The sequence below is a fragment of the Physella acuta genome, unplaced genomic scaffold (assembly GCF_028476545.2).
Source record: "Physella acuta isolate Inbredline_101_S28 unplaced genomic scaffold, ASM2847654v3 ptg000117l, whole genome shotgun sequence".
Classification (NCBI taxonomy): domain Eukaryota; kingdom Metazoa; phylum Mollusca; class Gastropoda; family Physidae; genus Physella; species Physella acuta.
In genome coordinates this window covers 862,365-884,694 of record NW_026731637.1, presented here as the reverse complement: position 1 = coordinate 884,694, position 22,330 = coordinate 862,365, and the positions used below count along the sequence as shown (strand labels likewise).

At 40.6% G+C, this 22,330-nt stretch overlaps 1 protein-coding gene across 1 annotated transcript; it reads left to right on the top strand.

The window, feature by feature from the left end:
• Positions 1–3,589: 3,589 nt before the first annotated feature.
• Positions 3,590–10,412, top strand: LOC131934771 (chymotrypsin-like serine proteinase). The gene is made up of 6 exons (XM_059290894.1): positions 3,590–3,666; positions 4,404–4,561; positions 5,635–5,853; positions 8,337–8,544; positions 9,591–9,707; positions 10,234–10,412. The coding sequence occupies exons 1-6, from the start codon at positions 3,594–3,596 to the stop codon at positions 10,296–10,298; spliced, it is 840 nt and encodes a 279-aa protein (XP_059146877.1). The 5' UTR covers positions 3,590–3,593; the 3' UTR covers positions 10,299–10,412.
• The last annotated feature ends 11,918 nt before the right edge of the window (positions 10,413–22,330 follow it).

The following is a 22,330-nucleotide window of genomic DNA, read 5'->3' as shown; positions in this document are numbered from 1 at the left end:
CAAAATCGTCCAGCCGATGTATTATAAAGTAAAGATTTGATACGTCCGATCAATTAAAATGAGTTAGTAGGCCTAGGCAGCCAACTAGATTAACCTTCATCGTATCGGCTCGGCTTGGTGGGTGGTGACGGGTGGAGAGGGATTGGAATGGGGGGTGGGGAGGGGTGGAGAGGGATTGGAATGGGCGTGGGGAGGGGTGGAGAGGGATTGGAATGGGGGGGGGGGGTGGGGAGTGGTGGAGAGGGATTGGAATGGGGGTGGGGAGGGGCGGAGAGGGATTGGAATGGATGGGTGGGGAGTGGTGGAGAGGGATTGGAATGGGGGTGGGGAGGGGCGGAGAGGGATTGGAATGGATGGGTGGGGAGTGGCGGAGAGGGATTGGAATGGGGGTGGGGAGGGGCGGAGAGGGATTGGAATGGGGGCTGAGGAGGGGTGGAGAGGGATTCAATGCACATTTCTAGATCTAGTATTTTCTTGTGCTGGAGTGCTAGTTTACAGTGAGTACTAGATCTACTACGTTTGCCGTGGTCACTGAGATAGACGAACTCTACTTCCAATACCCTAGAAACCGATATACAAATTTTCATCATCAAAATCTTGGAGACAACTTTCTTGTGTATGAAGAAAATTCCAAGATGATTCTAATTTAATATTTGCTGAAATGAACAAGAGATAGGGGAAACAAATCACTTACGTTTCCAGTTAAAAGAAAACAATTTTAGAATGTTTTGTTGAAAACATCGGGAATACACAGTTTTCTGGAAGGTTTTTCGAAAACGGAAGTTAAATACTGCGTTGTTTGCACTAATTTTCCGCACTATTTAACACTTTAAATAGAATAAAATTGTGTAGAAAAAAAGAATAGCGCACAAAAAGTGATATAACATCATATTTTTACAAGCTTTTATTTAACTTGCTTCCTCGTGATTAATATTTTTGTCTTTAGTTAAGTCCAACAAAAATCAAACAGATTTTTATAACCATATTTTTTTAAATTAAAATCGTTCAGGATTATCACAGTATTTAGTGGGCCTTTCGAATAATGTTGAGACTATTCTCCATTCATTTCAATTTCGAAATCTGATAAACATTATTACTATTATATTCCCTGACTAACCCTAACCATAACCCTATCCCTGACACTAGCCCTAGCTCTAGTCCTAACACTAATATCGATGAATTTATGCTAAAATGTTTTGACACTTGTTTTCAAAGAAAACAACGGGACTGTAGGCAAGCCGCAAATTGTGTACATTATTGTAGTAGGCTTGTTTGGACTTAATAGATCGAATGTTATTGTTTGGGAAAGTTGTTCTTGATCTTCTGATTGTAAAAATAAAACAGGAAATAAAAATAATGTACACGAATGCCAAGGACAATGTCTTCTCGTAAGTTCGAGCCATAAGGTCTTATAGCGAATTCAAACGTAAATCTGCTAGTCTCTAAATAGGTGTAGCCTAGTTAACCTAAGGCTTCTTGTCCAATATCCAATTAGTATAAATTGTGGTCAATTTATCATTTTATGACGCGTTTTTAATTATCTCACTTGCTATTAGCTAGCCTAGGCTACAAGTATCAAGCAAGACATGTTAAAAGTCGACGTCCAGTGGCCTACCAATAACAGCTACAGGTATTTGACTCTGCTCCAACCTGCTGTAGAGATTCACCGGAAGTGATACATCTTTTCTAGGCCAGCGAGCAGAAGAATTTCGGCGTTTTCCTGTTAGATCAGTGCCTTGGGTCGTTAGTTCACCTGTGACTTCGATTGGTTATTAATATCCTGGTAAGGCGTCCTGCCATGGCCAGTCCAGGCATCACGTCTGAGATCTGGCCAGGCAGGAATTCTTACAAGAACAGATTCTCCAATTCCACAAAGGCTACTACAGATCTGTCGGTAAATATCGAGGGTTTCTTTAGTTGTTACTTGTGGCTGCGGAAGGTCTATATAAGAGGAAATCCCAGGAGATAGAAGTTCACGTCTCCATTCAGGGTTTTACCCTGTCTTGTGAAATGAATAATATGTCAGGGAGACCCCTTACAAGTTAGGATATGCTATCGCTCACTGTTAAAAAAGGGTGGGACAGTATCCTTGGCAAAACGCAAATTATGAACTCAGCCTAGTCGATGTCTAGATCAACTGTACATAGGGCTGACCGCGACACCCAATTTTCAATGATTAGGGGCCGCGTGTTGATCGAATTTTTAAAACTTTCATAAAAAAAAAGTTTAAATAGAAAAGCTTTTATATAGTAATGCACTAAAAAGAAGTAAATAAATTACAGGCCTATATAAATATGATCTCGTGTGGAGTTTGTGTTGATTTTCCACCGAGCGCCTCCCCCGGGCGGTGGATAAGGGAACGCCCGTCAAGTAGGTGGGTACCGGGGAAATAAAATACCCGGGGTGGACCAAAATCAACAGCTGCTGTGTAAGAATAAAAATTTAAAAAAATAAAAAAATAAAATAAAAATTAGCTTTAAATAAGCTGGAAATGATATTTTTTTTTAAAAAGGCTTTAAATCAGGGGGGAAAGAAAGTCAAGTTAAATTGACCACCATAATAACATAATATATGAGGGTGTGGGCTCACGTAAGTCATCTCCCCCCCCCCCCCCCCCATATCTTGTTGAACAGCCCTTAACCCTGAGATCACGCAAGTGGCTGATGTTTTTATTGCTGCTGGTGTACAAAACACCGGGCAGCCTCCCAAGGGTTAATTAGACATCAAGGATTCTCAACTTGTGTGAACCCCGACCCCAACGCGAATCGACATGCTGACTCGCTCATACACTACTAAAAACAAGTAAACAATGAGAATGTTGGGTGGATTCAGGCTACGAACGATTCAGATAAAGAACTCATAATTTGTTTAATTACTTATTTGTGGTTATAATTTAATTTAATTACGTAACTATAATTATTTATTGTTGAACTAATATGGCAATTACTAGATGATTAAAACAAAGCCTGGCAAGCCAAATGCAACAATTGTATACTCTGGACAACATAAATCCGGTAGTCGAAAAACAAATAAAGCTTGTAAATTCAGTCACCAAGCAGGCTATTTTTTCACTTCGTACATCGTCTTATTCTTACTCTTAAAAGTCTTGTTCTGGTTCAAATGCAAGTATTTACACTGTGTTGAGCTTTTGTGTGCTCATGGGCGGTCGCCATTTTTATTCCGTGACACAGGCCACGCCCAGTTTTTTGACGGATGTGATCTGTAGCACATGCCGGCTGTTGGTAGTTTTTGACCGGATGTTGTACGACGCGGAGGTTGTGTGTGTGTATGTGGGGGGGGGGGGGGGGGGGGGGGGGCATGCAGCTGTAGAAGAAACATCACGATGTTGGAATGATTTTACATGTACACAAAATTTATGTCCGCATTCATTAAACGCAGTGTGTTTACACAACTAAACACATTGTTCACATTAAACACAAAAGGGTAAACAAACATAAACACGACATGTTTACAAACATTAAACGCCGAATGCCCACGAGCACCTATGACGTCATGACAAGATGTCGTGTTCCCGATGGTCTAGTGTTTGATTGTTTTATGATGGCCTCCTGTATAAAAACGACCAAATGATTATGGTCCAGCGGTCTGATAGAAGCACCGCTACCATCAGGATGATGTTCCTCGCTGTTGTTCTCTCACTGCTGGGTGAGTGACGTCATAGTTAGGTACTGGCACTGTGCCATTCCGGGTTTCTTTCAGACAGTTTTTCCAGGGGGTGGGTGGGGGAAGAACGTGGCTAAACTTTCTAAAAACAAATCATGTCAATATTATTATTTTTTTTCCCGGAATAAGCAGTGGTACTTTCACATAACTATTGGTGTCAATCTATAAAATAACGCTGGTGATAGTGTGTCAGTCATTCCGTCATCGCTATAGATTTTGGAAGTCTCTCCATGGGCGCGGACGGCCGGGAAAACGTGTTGTTCGGCGGCGGTTTAAATTACGCCTTGGGCTCGGGGAGGAGAGATGTCTGGGCGGACGTACGTGAGAGCATTAGCTCTCAATTTTTTTTTTACCGTAATTTAATTTCTGCGAATATCCATAATCGCACCAAAGGGCTACCGACACCCGCGCGCAGCTGCGATGCGCTGAAGGAATATCAGCACAATGACGTAATATCCGTAGCGAAGCGCAGTACACTCCGAGGATATCGACACCCGCGCAGCGCACTAAAAAAAATATCCGCCCCAATTCGGGGACTCTGAGATAATATCCATATCCATACCGTGGCGAAGCACGGGTATAAGCTAGTAATCATATAATCTTCATTTCTCACCCATGCCCCACCCCCCACTCACTTGCACCCCAACATCCCCCCCCCCCCAGCCCCTTGTTCTTTAAATATTTTTCCAACATAATCTCTCGTGTTCTGGAACTTTCAGCCCTCAGCACGGCCCAGGATGAGGAGATGGAGAAGCGAATTGTCAACGGCGGTATGGCTGCCTTGTACGCCTACCCCCACCAGGGCTCGCTCCAGCTGTACAACGCCCCCTACGGCTGGTACCACATCTGCGGCTGTGTCATTGTCGCCCCCAACAAGGTGATCCGTCTAGTTACCGAAAACTTCGCAGTTCCACAAAAAAATTTAATTTTCAAAGTTTTTCATGTAGTCTGTCATAGACCAAATCAAATAACTTAATCAACTTTAAAACCTTTTAATTGTAATTATCTGGCTTTAATTAATTATTAACTCTTTAGCTTGCATTAATTACACCGTGAATGATTTACAAGTTATTAACTGATTTTTTAAAATGGAAATTACCTTTAAACAACGAACAGAGATCCAAAAATGTAATTAATATTTATATAATAAACCCTAAATGATTAATAAAATATAATTTCAGACTTTTCATCCCAGTATATTATGGCCAGTAATTTCCATAATTCTTTCCCTCTTTACATTCTGTTTACTTTTCTAATTACGGAACGCGGTTGTGTACACTTATATACGCCTGACATGAGCAAATGGACAATACTTTTCTGTATCTTAATGACAGTTTGGACGAATGCGTCCTATAGTTACAAATCCTTATTCAATAGCTACTTAAAACAAACATTTGTGTAAACATTTTGTCTATACAGATCTTCAGTGATAATGTAGGATTGGCTACAAACTAGAATATTAAAAACAAGACTTGTAAAATATCGTTTTGTTGGTTATCCAGATCTTGACCGCTGCCCACTGTACGGCCTGTAAAAGTTTATTCTGTTGGTTGTCCAGATCTTGACCGCTGCCCATCATAAGATTTGTAAAAGATCGTTCTATTGGTTGTCTAGATCTTGACCGCTGCCCACTGTACGGCCTGTAAAAGTTTATTCTGTTGGTTGTCCAGATCTTGACCGCTGCCCATCATAAGATTTGTAAAAGATCGTTCTATTGGTTGTCTAGATCTTGACCGCTGCTCACTGTACGACCTGTAAAAGATTATTCTGTTGGTTGTCCAGATCTTGACCGCTGCTCACTGTACGACCTGTAAAAGATTATTCTGTTGGTTGTCCAGATCTTGACCGCTGCTCACTGCACGACCTGTAAAAGATTATTCTGTTGGTTGTCCAGATCTTGACCCCTGCCCACTGTAATATTTGTAAAAGATTATTCTATTGGTTGTCTAGATCTTGACCGCTGCCCACTGTGTCGACGGTCAGCAAGCCCGTAACCTGAGGGTCAAGGTCGGGTCCTACAACATCAGCGACACCACACCCTACGAGCAGACGCTAGAGGTCGCCTCGTTCGTCATCCACTCCGGGTACAACCCCAACGGCAACGGCATCCCCAACGACATCGCTGTCATCTACATCTACGGCACCATGACGTACAACCTGAACGTTCAGGTAGGTCAATTTTAGAGGCTATGACGTACAATTTGTACGTCCAGGTAGGTCAATTTTAGAGGCTATGACTTACAATTTGTACGTCCAGGTAGGTCAATTTTAGAGGCTATGACGTACAATTTGTACGTCCAGGTAGGTCAATTTTAGAGGCTACTAGAATACCCGTCATCCCTTGGATAACTGTGGGTTTCGGGGGTCATCCATCAAAAAACATCACGTCTGTCACTCAGAGGCATAGCGAGCCTTCCCGGCGCCCGGGGACAAACTTTTCGATTTTAACCCCCCCCCCCCCCCCAAGATTTCGATTTTCAACCCCCCCCCCTCAAACTTTTGATGTGCACCCCCTCCCCCCCCCCCACTCAAACTTTCGATTTGAACCCCCCTCAACCTTTCAATTTATTTTTCCAAACCATTTTGGCGCCCCAACATACGTCCCCCCGCCCCCCCCCATCCCCCCCCACGCCTCCCCTTCCCCCCCCCCCCGCCTCCCCTTCCCCCCCCCCCCGCCTCCCCTTCCCCCCCCCCCCCCCCTCCTCCCCACCCGCCCCCCCCCCCCCTCCTCGCTACGCTACTGCAGTGTCACTTATCGTCACAAAAACAGAGCCCACATTCAAAAATATGTTTCTTATCTTTTAAAAACACCGAAAACACCGATTTCGGACTATCCCTTCATATACTGACGTCACATGTGACCTACTCAACTCTACTTCACCTGCCCAGTGTCCCTCCAAGTCTCAGACAACATGTTTTTATCGTTTAAAAAACGATTCCAGCCGAGCATGTCTCTGACCACACTATCCTTTCATATGGTTAGGACAAAGAAACAGATGAACTCTACTTCACCTGCCCTGTATCCTGCCAAGTTCAGATAAAAATTGAAAAAAAATATCATTTTTTATCATTAACATCTAAAAAAAAAAATTGAAAAAAAATATCATTGACATATTGGTCTAGAACCTGTACCACTCGCATGAGAGCGGACTACGCTACAAACTTAGCTATTTACTCGTGACGTCACAAATGAATTTTTATACTATACTTTGATGCAACTTGATTTCGAGCGTCTAGTCTAGAAGTAGTAACTTTCAAATTAAATTTTATCTTAAATTAGCCAAACAAAGATTTATATAAAATAATTAAGGCCTGAAATAGATTCTAGATGTATTAAGGCCTGAAATAGATTCTAGATGTAGAATTTACATTAAGTCTAGATTTAGAATTTACATTGAGTTTAGTGACCTAGATCTAGATCTAGGCTAGATTCATAAATTTCCTTCGACAGCTGATCTTTAGATCTAGAGAAATTTATTGTAAAACTAAATGAAAAAAGACAGTTGAAAATTGATATAAGTGTTGGAACGTAATAAATACAGCAAACGGACGTATTGTTAAAGTTATGACCGACAGAAAATTAGATTTAGAACGCGTTAAACTTTGGAATGGGAACACAATTTTCTTCGATAGACGCCGCCATTTTATTGTACGAAAGAGTCAACAAAAAACTCTGACGTCACTATCAAGGGACGTCACTATCCCCACAAAGTTTATTCAAAGTATTAACATTTTAAAAAAAATACGGTTAATTTAACTATGAATAAATCAATAAATTAATTAACGTCTTTAAATAAATTTGTGATCAACAGTCTGTCTGCATTAAAAAATTATTCTCTACCTGCATACCATTTTACAGCTTTCCAGATAGAGTCGAACATATCACAATTTTCGATCAGGCAAACAAATAAATATTCAAACATGTAAACAAAGTTGAGTTTTAGTAGTATATAGATGACGTACAATTTGTACGTCCAGGTAGGTCAATTTTAGAGGCTATGACGTACAATTTGTACGTCCAGGTAGGTCAATTTTAGAGGCTATGACGTACAATTTGGACGTCCAGATATGTTTAGATGCTATAACGTACAATGTATACGTCCAAATACGTCTAGAGGCTATGACGTACAACCTGAACGTCCAGGTAGGTGAATTTTAGAGACTGACGTACAATTTGTACGTCCAGGTGGGTTTACTTTAGAGGCTATGACGTACTATTTGAACGTCCAGGTCAGAACAAATTGGACACCGTAACGTACAACCTAACCGTCCAGGTAGAAAACATTGAACGTCCAGGTAAGAAAAATAGGACACAAAGACGTACAAATGAAAGTCCAGGTAAGAAATCTTAAGCGACATTGGTGTAAAATTGAAAGTTCATTAAGAAAAGCACTTGGGTCATTATTTCAACGAGAAGTTAAGTAAATTTTAGGGATATTAGCGTAAAACTTGAACGAGCAGTTAAGTAAATTTTAGGGATATCAGGCGTAAAACTTGAACGAGAAGTTAAGTAAATTTTAGGGATATTAACGTAAAACTTGCACGAGCAGTTAAGAAGCAATAAGACAACAAATAAAGCGATTCATTGTAGGCTACTCATTGGACTACAATAAAGTGTTCATGTAATTAAACGATGACGTCATCTTCCCCAGCCCGCCACCCTGGCCCCCAAGGGCTCCTCCTTCGCCAACACCATGTGCGTCATCACCGGCTGGGGCCGTGTGGTGGGCGGTGGCCGAGTGGCCGAGGTCTTGAAGGAGGCCAACATGACCAAGATCAGCCGCTCCGAGTGCCTGTCTAAGTGGATCCTGTCTGGCCAGATCATCACAGACAAACACATCTGTGTCTACGAGGCCTCAAGTAAAGTTCGCTTCATTGTCTTCTTCATCGTCTTCTTTATCGTCTTCTTCATCGTCTTCTTCATCGTCTTCTTCACCGTCCTCTTCATCGTCTTCTTCATCGTCTTCTTCATCGTCTTCTTCATCGTCTTCTTCATCGTCTTCTTCATCGTCTTCTTCATCGTCTTCTTCATCGTCTTCTTCATCGTCTTCTTCATCGTCTGCTTCATCGTCTTCTTCATCGTCTTCTTCATCGTCTTCTTCATCGTCTGCTTCATCGTCTTCTTCATCGTCTTCTTTATCGTCTTCTTCATCGTCTTCTTCATCGTCTTCTTCATCGTCTTCTTCTTCTTCTGTCCCGTAGTCTAGGCGGGCCATTGATGTGCCACTATTGATTATTTCTGTATATTCTACGACCTGTCCCGCCATCTCCAGTGCCTATCCCAGTTTCAGACTAACCATGCCCTGTTGGTTCCACCTCCCCTTCCCATTTTTCATCTGTCTGGCACTGGTCTTTGTAGTTAAGAAAGGTCACGTCGTCTCTTTAAAAAAGTATATTGGGCTGTCGTGTAGGGAGAGTTAAAGAGGTTGGGAGGAGCTAGCAATGGTGTGGGCTAAATATCTGGTGCGGGAAACCTGTTTGGGGGGGGGGGGGGGTGGTGGGAGAGGGGTCCTCAACTCTGAAGGTCCGTAACTAGTAAGGTGAGAATAATGGGAAGGAGATGGGGTAGATTCCCAAATACATATTCGAAAAATTATTTACTTATATTAACTTAATTTTCAAACTGTCTAATTAATGTAACTAACAAGCTGTTCGTCCAATTTACTTTTCTGTCCACTAATGCAATATTTTTAGTCCAATTTTTATTCCAGTCCAACATTATAATGTCTTTACCGTAATAGGGCTGGTAAGTAGGTCACCAACCAGTTCTATGGCTCATGCAGGTTTTATTGAGCCGAAGAACTGGTTGGTTACCTACTTACCAGCCCTATATAAGTATGTATTCACGTTAAAAAAGTAAACATTGAAAAATGAAAAGTGAAGTTATTGTCACCTTTGACCCCCAGAGCCATCCGGAAGTCGGCCCAGTGCCTGTAACGGTGACAGTGGCGGCCCCATGTTGTGTGGCCCCCAGCTAGAGTACCTGGCAGGTATCACCTCCTGGGGAGTCAGTACCTGCAGTGGTGAGTTGCTTACAGGCGTCATGACGCACACATACACAGGTTCTAGACTCATACAAACACATACACATATGCGTTCAGACTCACACAAACATTAAAAACACATATTCTAAACTCAGACAGAAATTAAAAACACATATACTAAAATCTCACAAACATTAAAAAACAAATTCTTAACTTACACAAATATTAAAAACACATATTCTCAACTCAAAGAAAGACATGCGTTTTAAATAACGATAACGGAAACTGTAATTGACAAATACCAAACCAATTTACTTTACGTTCACTCTTTCAAATTCCCTTTTTTTCATTTTATTCTTGAACCGATCAACTTAAATGTAAAGTCCTGTATTATGTGACAAAGTTTGTGATATAATACAGGACATGTTCTGTATAATTAACGTGTGTGAAGTCTTATATTGTAAAAGTGACAAACCTTGTGACGTAAAAGTGACAAACCTTGTGACAGGTGACTGTAATAAATGTGTAAAGTCTTATATTCTAAAAGTGACAAATTTTGTGACAGGTGACATGCCTAGCGTGTACACCCGCGTGTCTGAGTACGTGGACTGGTACCAGTCACAGCCCTAGTGACGCAGCAGATGAGTCACAACCCCTGTGACGCAACTTGCGTCAGGACTGCGTCGATATCGGATTGTACCAGAATAAAAATAAACTCTGTTGCTTCAATAAAGTTTGTTGAAATCTTAAACTCGAGTTTCGCGTTAAAAGAATTGTTTAGTTTGAGTACTGCGGTAACGTTTAGAGCTCATAGATGCATGTTTTTATTTAATGACATGGGTGTGCATTAAGGTCGATGCAAATTAAATAAATTAGTAAATAAAGTAAATAATTAGTTTAGTTAAAATTTTAGCAAGTATTTTAAAACAGAAAATATGATAGCTGGTTAGGGGAAAAAATGTTTATTAAAAAAGAAATGTTTTATTTAAAGGGAGGTAACTTTCACAATCGATATTTTAATAACATTTAGTCGGTTTTGTCCCTTCGCGAGCAGTTTTTTTAAATTCGACATTTTATTAAAACGTAATAGAAACCTTTCTAATAATAACAACCTTTAAAATAAGCTAAAATAATTGAATACATTTTCTTTAGTCTTTCACAGCTGTTCTAAGGTGTTGGTCGCACAGGATATTTGTTTTGATACACTTTAGAGACCCAAGTTCTCCAATAATAGCTAAAGAAGATAATATAAGTTAATGTTTAAATTCAAACGCTTGTTATTAAAAATGTTTTTGTAAATATTTATTTTCAACTCTTTAGTATTTGGGAACTAAAATATAATGGTCAGCCGATAGTTAAGTTCTTAAAACAAGTTAAAATAATAAAAATGGAGTGTTAAGACACAAATCTCAAATGAAGTAGAGTTCCTGTTTGAGTGACCTCGGAATATAAAGGGATAATATGCCCATCAATTTTGGTTTATCTGAAGTTAGGTCAGGTATGCTTAAAAACTAGGTGGAGTCAGGGACGTCCTAAACACTCGGGTCCGGGATTCGAACTCGAGCCATTCGGTTTAGCAGTCGCGCGCTCTAACGCTTGACCACGCCTCCAAAAAAAATATTAGGAATCTATTTCTTCCTTCCATAGCTAAAAATTTTATCAAGACAAGTTTAGTATCCTACAAATAGTTTAAAACCCAAAATACGCAGCTTTCGATAAATTTCACTCGAAATGACTACTCTCTGTCATCTTTAGTGATGAACACGAACTAATTTTTTTTTATAATTAGTGAATACCATCTCATCTGATAGAGTGATCACTACCAACACTACCAACACTACCTCACCACTACCAACACTACCTCACCACTACCAACACTACCTCACAACTACCAACACTACCTCACCACTACCAACACCATCCCATCACTACCAACACTACCTCACCTCTACCAACACTACCTCACCACTACCAACACCATCCTATCACTACCAACACTACCTCACCACTACCAACACTACCTCACCACTACCAACACTACCTCACCACTACCAACACTACCTCACCACTACCAACACTACCTCACCACTACCAAAACTACCTCACCACTAACAACACCATCCTACCACTACCAACACTACCTCACCACTACCAACACTACCTCACCACTACCAACACTACCTCACCACTACCAACACTACCTCACCACTACCAACACTACCTCACCACTACCAACACTACCTCACCACTACCAACACTACCTCACCACTACCAACACTATCTCACCACTACCAACACTACCTCACCACTAACAACACTACCTCACCACTACCAACACTACCTCACCACTACCAACACTACCTCACCACTAACAACACTACCTCACCACTAACAACACCATCCTATCACTACCAACACTACCTCACCACTACCAACACTACCTCACCACTACCAACACTACCTCACCACTACCAACACTACCTCACTACCTCACCACTACCAACACTACCTCACCACTACCAACACTACCTCACCACTAACAACACCATCCTACCACTACCAACACTACCTCACCACTACCAACACTACCTCACCACTACCAACACTACCTCACCACTACCAACACTACCTCACCACTACCAACATTACCTCACCACTACCAACACTACCTCACCACTAACAACACCATCCTACCACTACCTCACCACTACCAACACTACCTCACCACTAACAACACTACCTCACCACTAACAACACTACCTCACCACTACCAACACTACCTCACCACTACCAACACTACCTCACCACTACCAACACTACCTCACCACTACCAACACTACCTCACCACTACCAACACTACCTCACCACTACCAACACTACCTCACCACTACCAACACTACCTCACCACTAACAACACCATCCTACCACTACCAACACTACCTCACCACTACCAACACTACCTCACCACTACCAACACTACCTCACCACAACCAACACTACCTCACCACTACCAACATTACCTCACCACTACCAACACTACCTCACCACTAACAACACTACCTCACCACTACCAACACTACCTCACCACTACTAACACTACCTCATCATTACTAGCACCATCCCAACACTACCAGCACCATCTCATCACTACCAACACTACATGAACACTACCATCATTATCCCATCACTACCAACACCATTTCATCACTGCTCACATAGGAACTAAAGTAAAAGCTCTGCAATAAAAGAAATTCAGCTTTAAAGTCGTCACGGGGAGAAATCTACCACGCTACACATGTTTTATGTATGAGTATGTCTGTGTGTATATACTTGCGGTACTTTATGTGTGTATGGGTTAGTATGTGTGTATGTGTAGTTATTTATTCCTCGGCCATCTAAAAATAAATCCACTACTTGCGGTACTTTATGTGTGTATGTGTTAGTATGTGTGTATGTGTAGTTATTTATTCCTCGGCCATCTTTGACTGACCAACATAAAACTGTGACTTACCAACATAAAGCTGTGACTGACCAATATGAATCTGTGACTGACCAACATCTGTGACTGACCAACTTTCGCCTAGTCTGGCACCGTCCTATCGCCTGACTAGTCTTTGACTAAACCGGAAGCGACGAGCCATATATCGCCGCAAGAATTATCGCCGCTGTCGGGCGGCGGTGTCGCTGTCACGTGCTCTCCCCCCCCTCCCCCCACACTTCTGCTAGTGAGGTCTGGGCCACTGAATCAGAAGCAGACGGCTATTTTATCGGTTCCATCTGTCCTTACTGTGGACCAACTTTAGATTTTTTTTAACCACACTGGATTAATGACTTAACGATTCCACCGGAAGTACTCTCCCAACACGTACTGTTCTATACGAATGTACTAGAAAGTGTACGGGGGAGGGGGGGGGGGTTACTACCGCTTTATTAAAATCATGATTTGATTTTTTTTCATTGTAACAGTGAATACATTTTTTTCTTGAATTCATGCGTAGATTTATAAAAAAATAAATAAATCAGATAATTATGCAAAAATTTCGACAAAAACATTTTGTGTAGCATTGATCCAAGTAGTTTATACAGAGACTTGAACTTAACCCGATGTTCCTTAGTGATTTCTCAATTGAAAATGTTCCTTAGCTCAACACAGCAAGTCTTGCCTGTATTTCACTTCCTCTACTTTCTCTAGCCAGGCTACTTAAAGCTTAGTTAACAAAACTGAAATCCTTCACAAAATATACTTCCGGGTCTCAATTACAACACCCCCCCACTTACATACACCACCACACTTTTATCTCACCACCTTCTCCCACACACCACACCACCACATCTTCACTACACACACCATCCCACGTTTACCCCCCCCCCTCACACGCACATATCACCCAACTTCCACAACCGCACAACCACACCACCTACACCCACCCACACTACTCCATCTCCACCCCCACCCCACACACACCACACACACCACACACACCACACCACACACACCCACACCCACTACACCATCTTCACCCACACCCCACACACACCACACCACACCACATACACCCACACCCACTACACCATCTTCACCCACACCCCACACACACCACACCACATACACCCACACACACTACTCCATCTCCATCTCCACCCCCACCCCACACACACCCCACCCCACCACACACACCCACACACACTACACCATCTTCACCCACACCCCACACACACCACACCACATACACCCACACACACTACTCCATCTCCACCCCCACCCCACACACACCACACACACCACACACACACACCCACCACACCATCTTCACCCACACCCCACACACACCACACCACCTACACCCACACACACTACTCCATCTCCATCTCCACCCCCACCCCACACACACCACACACACCCCACCACATACACCCACACACACTACTCCATCGCCACCCCCACCCCACACACACCACACACACCCACACCACATACACCCACACACACTACTCCATATCCACCCTCACCCCCACACACCACTTTTACTCACACACATCACCTACTCGTCACCCGACGCACAAAAACCACACCACCTTATTCCCCTCACATACACACCCAGCCCTCCCCCCACACACACACACACCACACACCTGCAACCCCACACACCAACCAAAAATCACAACAACCTTTTCGATCAGCAATTAAAAACTTCATCAAGCCTACAGCCCGCTAGCTTCATTGATTGCTAATGATTTTCTTTGTTTAAATTATTCATCAAGAAACCAAGTCTCTAAACGACTTGATTTTATTTCCTTGAGAATTATTTTTTTAAAATTAACTTTTTATAATTAGTTCCAGGTTTCGATAATTTTCTAATTTTCTTTTATTTTTTCCTCGCTAATTACACATGTTTTAATAAGGTGCATCAATTAAAGAACTATTTTTAGAAAGAGGGTCAGACAATAATGGGTAAATTAAATGTATCAAATTGAGGAACTTTGTGAGCTTTAGTGAAGAAACAAAGCAGTTAAAACAAGCCTATTTGAGGTAACAGGTATATTGAATAGAAAGATCATGGTATCGATACATTAACTGGAGTATTGAATAGAAAGATTATGATTTCGATACATTAACTAGTGTATTGAATAGAAAGATCATGATATCGATACATTAACTGGTGTATTGAATAGAAAGATCATGATATCGATACATTAACTGGTGTATTGAATAGAAAGATCATGATATCGATACATTAACTGGTGTATTGAATAGAAAAATCATGATATCGATACATTAACTGATGTATTGAATAGAAAGATCATGATATCGATACATTACCTGGTGTATTAAATAGAAAGATCTTGGTATCGATACATTAACTGGTGTATTGAATAAAAAGATCATGATATCGATAATTACTGGTGTATTGAATAAAAAGATCATGATATCGATACATTAACTGGTGTATTGAATAAAATGATCATGATATCGATACATTAACTAGTGTATTGAATAGAAAGATCATGATATCGATACATTAACTGGTGTATTGAATAGAAAGATCATGATATCGATACATTAACTGGTGTATTGAATAGAAAAATCATGATATCGATACATTAACTGATGTATTGAATAGAAAGATCATGGTATCGATACATTACCTGGTGTATTAAATAGAAAGATCTTGGTATCGATACATTAACTGGTGTATTGAATAAAAAGATCATGATATCGATAATTACTGGTGTATTGAATAAAAAGATCATGATATCGATACATTAACTGGTGTATTGAATAAAATGATCATGATATCGATACATTAACTAGTGTATTGAATAGAAAGATCATGATATCGATACATTAACTGGTGTATTGAATAGAAAGATCATGATATCGATACATTAACTGGTGTATTGAATAGAAAGACCATGGTATCGATACATTAACTGATGTATTGAATAAAAAGATCATGGTATCGATACATTAACGTGTGTAGTAAATAGAAAGATCATGGTATCGATACATTAACGTGTGAAGTAAATAGAAAGATCATGGTTACGATGAATAAACTTGTGTATTGAACACTTGACAGTACCCATAAAACAGATGAAAGAAATACCTATGTTGTACTTTGTACTTTAACTTTCTGGTAAGGCTAGGTTTCTTTTTAACCTGGTACAAAAATCTTTCTACAAGCAAAGAAAATATCTGGGGAATTCTTTTTTCCCTGGGCATTAGCTTCTTCCTAATCCAGGGCATATGCTGCCTCCTTAGCCAGGGCATAACTCGGTTTAAAATGCCCAGCGAATGCCGAATTCCTCGTCGTCGTGATTTATTCCCCCTGATCCTGCCCCCCCCCCCTCCCTCCAGCCCTCACACGTTCGACCAATCGCTCCGCACCCAGGGGCAGCTACTCCGTCGATATTGAGATCGATCTCACTTCTCGCCATCGTGTCCAGAAGATTTGAAGAACTGCTCACCAACACAGCGACAGCCCGCCACAAGATTTGTGAACTTCAGACCCACAAGAGCTCCAGGAAACGCCGCGTTGATAAGATAAAAACGCTTGATTTGTCTGTGTACAGTTTAATTATGTTGTGGGTCAAATAAATTCATGGATTAAAAATTCAAACAAAAAGGTAAATAATCTAATAATCAACTTTTTATGTGTGAAAATGTTTTAGATTAAATGTTTATATATGTTATTTTTTTCTTTCTTGTATTATTTTTAAAATCGCGAAATAGGACAACATATATTTATGTGTTGTCTACTAAAGTCATTACTTCATAAACGCAGGACTTCGATTTGATTGTTGTTATAAAAGACTTGTATGGACTACACAATGTAGGGCATTTTGGTTAAGATTGTATTTGTGATTATTTTATATACATACAAAAGGATAAGTTTACTAAAATAATACAATTATAAAAATAGAATAATAAACATCAGGGTACCAAGACTTAAATAAACATAAAGTTTTTGATTTTTACTTTCTCGTATATACGAAGTATAGAGAAAGTCTTGTAATCGTGCAAAAAAAAAAATAATCGAGATTTTTACTAATCTCGACGTTTTACACCTCACTGATACGGAAAAACATAATTTTGCAATCTTGTCCGTATGTGTGTGTGTGTGTGTGTGTGTGTGTGTGTGTGTGTGTGTGTGTGTGTGTGTGTGTGTGTGTGTGTGTGTGTGTGTGTGTGTGTGTGTGTGTGTGTGTGTGTGTGTGTGTGTGTGTGTGTGTGTGTGTGTGTGTGTGTGTGTGTGTGTGTGTGTGTGTGTGTGTGTGTGTGTGTGTCCCAGAGTTTCTTCCAGGCATCTCTTCGGGGGGGGGGGGGCGAAGCCCCCCCCCCCCCCCCCGAAATTTTTTTACCGCCCCCCCCCCCCCCGAACGAAATGAAATTTATATAATTTATATAGAAAATATATACTTTTAACAGTGTCCGCCCACCCGAAGAAAGTTTACCGCCCCCCCGAAGATTTCAAGTGCCCCCCCCCCCCCCCCCGGAGAAAAAAGTCTGGAAGAAACACTGGTGTGTCCGTGTGTAAACACAATAACTTGAGTACCGTTACAGCTAGGTTGATGAAATTTCATATATAAGTATTTTATCAAAATCGTAGATCCGTATCAACTTTTGAGCGATTTCCAATAACCGGAAGTGGTACTTTTCCTACTTTGAAATTTTCAAAAGCCTATAACTTGAGTACTATTTCAGATAGATTAATGAAATTTCACATGTAAGTAATAGATCTAATTCTATACCTTCTGTTAAATTTTGAGTAATTTCCGTTGACCGGAAGTAGTAATTTACGCTACTTCCGATTTCTCAAAAATCTAATGTAAATTGTTAACGTACTAATAATATTGCGCACTATAATGCACTTTTTTATTTGGCGTTTACTTGGTGTGCAATTAATTTGTCTACGAGATTTTATTCTATTTTTAAAACTTTAAGTATTTAAAATGGATTAAAAATCATGTCTATAGCCCAAGTTCCCATCCCCTGTTATTTTATATAAGAATATTCGAGAAAGTTTATTTAAAAACTTAATTTTTGATACTTAGGTAATAGACACTTAGTTTTAACTGTAAAGATGCACATGCTGATGTACAGCGACATGTAAATGTACACGGGGAATTGTGTACAGAAGATGTTTAGTTTCAAACGTGAGTCAGTACTGAAGGCCTACTAGAGTTAGACGTAAGAATTGAAGGCCTACTAGAGTTAGACGTAAGAATTGAAGGCCTACTAGAGTTAGACGTAAGAATTGAAGGCCTACTAGAGTTAGACGTAAGAATTGAAGGCCTACTAGAGTTAGACGTAAGAATTGAAGGCCTACTAGAGTTAGACGTAAGAATTGAAGGCCTACTAGAGTTAGACGTAAGAATTGAAGGCCTACTAGAGTTAGACGTAAGAATTGAAGGCCTACTAGAGTTAGACGTAAGAATTGAAGGCCTACTAGAGTTAGACGTAAGAATTGAAGGCCTACTAGAGTTAGACGTAAGAATTGAAGGCCTACTAGAGTTAGACGTAAGAATTGAAGGCCTACTAGAGTTAGACGTAAGAATTGAAGGCCTACTAGAGTTAGACGTAAGAATTGAAGGCCTACTAGAGTTAGACGTAAGAATTGAAGGCCTACTAGAGTTAGACGCAAGAATTGAAGGCCTACTAGAGTTAGACGCAAGAATTGAAGGCCTACTAGAGTTAGACGTAAGAATTGAAGGCCTACTAGAGTTAGACGTAAGAATTGAAGGCCTACTAGAGTTAGACGTAAGAATTGAAGGCCTACTAGAGTTAGACGTAAGAATTGAAGGCCTACTAGAGTTAGACGTAAGAATTGAAGGCCTACTAGAGTTAGACGTAAGAATTGAAGGCCTACTAGAGTTAGACGTAAGAATTGAAGGCCTACTAGAGTTAGACGTAAGAATTGAAGGCCTACTAGAGTTAGACGTAAGAATTGAAGGCCTACTAGAGTTAGACGTAAGAATTGAAGGCCTACTAGAGTTAGACGTAAGAATTGAAGGCCTACTAGAGTTAGACGTAAGAATTGAAGGCCTACTAGAGTTAGACGTAAGAATTGAAGGCCTACTAGAGTTAGACGTAAGAATTGAAGGCCTACTAGAGTTAGACGCAAGAATTGAAGGCCTACTAGAGTTAGACGCAAGAATTGAAGGCCTACTAGAGTTAGACGTAAGAATTGAAGGCCTACTAGAGTTAGACGTAAGAATTGAAGGCCTACTAGAGTTAGACGTAAGAATTGAAGGCCTACTAGAGTTAGACGTAAGAATTGAAGGCCTACTAGAGTTAGACGTAAGAATTGAAGGCCTACTAGAGTTAGACGTAAGAATTGAAGGCCTACTAGAGTTAGACGTAAGAATTGAAGGCCTACTAGAGTTAGACGTAAGAATTGAAGGCCTACTAGAGTTAGACGTAAGAATTGAAGGCCTACTAGAGTTAGACGTAAGAATTGAAGGCCTACTAGAGTTAGACGTAAGAATTGAAGGCCTACTAGAGTTAGACGTAAGAATTGAAGGCCTACTAGAGTTAGACGTAAGAATTGAAGGCCTACTAGAGTTAGACGTAAGAATTGAAGGCCTACTAGAGTTAGACGTAAGAATTGAAGGCCTACTAGAGTTAGACGTAAGAATTGAAGGCCTACTAGAGTTAGACGTAAGAATTGAAGGCCTACTAGAGTTAGACGTAAGAATTGAAGGCCTACTAGAGTTAGACGTAAGAATTGAAGGCCTACTAGAGTTAGACGTAAGAATTGAAGGCCTACTAGAGTTAGACGTAAGAATTGAAGGCCTACTAGAGTTAGACGTAAGAATTGAAGGCCTACTAGAGTTAGACGTAAGAATTGAAGGCCTACTAGAGTTAGACGTAAGAATTGAAGGCCTACTAGAGTTAGACGTAAGAATTGAAGGCCTACTAGAGTTAGACGTAAGAATTGAAGGCCTACTAGAGTTAGACGTAAGAATTGAAGGCCTACTAGAGTTAGACGTAAGAATTGAAGGCCTACTAGAGTTAGACGTAAGAATTGAAGGCCTACTAGAGTTAGACGCAAGAATTGAAGGCCTACTAGAGTTAGACGCAAGAATTGAAGGCCTACTAGAGTTAGACGTAAGAATTGAAGGCCTACTAGAGTTAGACGTAAGAATTGAAGGCCTACTAGAGTTAGACGTAAGAATTGAAGGCCTACTAGAGTTAGACGTAAGAATTGAAGGCCTACTAGAGTTAGACGTAAGAATTGAAGGCCTACTAGAGTTAGACGTAAGAATTGAAGGCCTACTAGAGTTAGACGTAAGAATTGAAGGCCTACTAGAGTTAGACGTAAGAATTGAAGGCCTACTAGAGTTAGACGTAAGAATTGAAGGCCTAGTAGAGTTAGACGTAAGAATTGAAGGCCTACTAGAGTTAGACGTAAGAATTGAAGGCCTACTAGAGTTAGACGTAAGAATTGAAGGCCTACTAGAGTTAGACGTAAGAATTGAAGGCCTACTAGAGTTAGACGTAAGAATTGAAGGCCTACTAGAGTTAGACGTAAGAATTGAAGGCCTACTAGAGTTAGACGCAAGAATTGAAGGCCTACTAGAGTTAGACGCAAGAATTGAAGGCCTACTAGAGTTAGACGTAAGAATTGAAGGCCTACTAGAGTTAGACGTAAGAATTGAAGGCCTACTAGAGTTAGACGTAAGAATTGAAGGCCTACTAGAGTTAGACGTAAGAATTGAAGGCCTACTAGAGTTAGACGTAAGAATTGAAGGCCTACTAGAGTTAGACGTAAGAATTGAAGGCCTACTAGAGTTAGACGTAAGAATTGAAGGCCTACTAGAGTTAGACGTAAGAATTGAAGGCCTACTAGAGTTAGACGTAAGAATTGAAGGCCTACTAGAGTTAGACGTAAGAATTGAAGGCCTACTAGAGTTAGACGTAAGAATTGAAGGCCTACTAGAGTTAGACGTAAGAATTGAAGGCCTACTAGAGTTAGACGTAAGAATTGAAGGCCTACTAGAGTTAGACGTAAGAATTGAAGGCCTACTAGAGTTAGACGTAAGAATTGAAGGCCTACTAGAGTTAGACGTAAGAATTGAAGGCCTACTAGAGTTAGACGTAAGAATTGAAGGCCTACTAGAGTTAGACGTAAGAATTGAAGGCCTACTAGAGTTAGACGTAAGAATTGAAGGCCTACTAGAGTTAGACGTAAGAATTGAAGGCCTACTAGAGTTAGACGTAAGAATTGAAGGCCTACTAGAGTTAGACGTAAGAATTGAAGGCCTACTAGAGTTAGACGTAAGAATTGAAGGCCTACTAGAGTTAGACGTAAGAATTGAAGGCCTACTAGAGTTAGACGTAAGAATTGAAGGCCTACTAGAGTTAGACGTAAGAATTGAAGGCCTACTAGAGTTAGACGTAAGAATTGAAGGCCTACTAGAGTTAGACGTAAGAATTGAAGGCCTACTAGAGTTAGACGTAAGAATTGAAGGCCTACTAGAGTTAGACGTAAGAATTGAAGGCCTACTAGAGTTAGACGTAAGAATTGAAGGCCTACTAGAGTTAGACGTAAGAATTGAAGGCCTACTAGAGTTAGACGTAAGAATTGAAGGCCTACTAGAGTTAGACGTAAGAATTGAAGGCCTACTAGAGTTAGACGTAAGAATTGAAGGCCTACTAGAGTTAGACGTAAGAATTGAAGGCCTACTAGAGTTAGACGTAAGAATTGAAGGCCTACTAGAGTTAGACGTAAGAATTGAAGGCCTACTAGAGTTAGACGTAAGAATTGAAGGCCTACTAGAGTTAGACGTAAGAATTGAAGGCCTACTAGAGTTAGACGTAAGAATTGAAGGCCTACTAGAGTTAGACGTAAGAATTGAAGGCCTACTAGAGTTAGACGTAAGAATTGAAGGCCTACTAGAGTTAGACGTAAGAATTGAAGGCCTACTAGAGTTAGACGTAAGAATTGAAGGCCTACTAGAGTTAGACGTAAGAATTGAAGGCCTACTAGAGTTAGACGCAAGAATTGAAGGCCTACTAGAGTTAGACGCAAGAATTGAAGGCCTACTAGAGTTAGACGTAAGAATTGAAGGCCTACTAGAGTTAGACGTAAGAATTGAAGGCCTACTAGAGTTAGACGTAAGAATTGAAGGCCTACTAGAGTTAGACGTAAGAATTGAAG

Bases quoted from the DNA above. Each gene is read 5' to 3' on its own strand.
- LOC131934771 (XM_059290894.1), top strand. From the start codon at position 3,594: ATGGTCCAGCGGTCTGATAGAAGCACCGCTACCATCAGGATGATGTTC. The intron at 4,562-5,634 runs GTGATCCGTCTA...TTGGTTGTCTAG, and splicing joins TCATTGTCGCCCCCAACAAG to ATCTTGACCGCTGCCCACTG. The intron at 8,545-9,590 runs GTAAAGTTCGCT...TTTGACCCCCAG, and splicing joins CTGTGTCTACGAGGCCTCAA to AGCCATCCGGAAGTCGGCCC.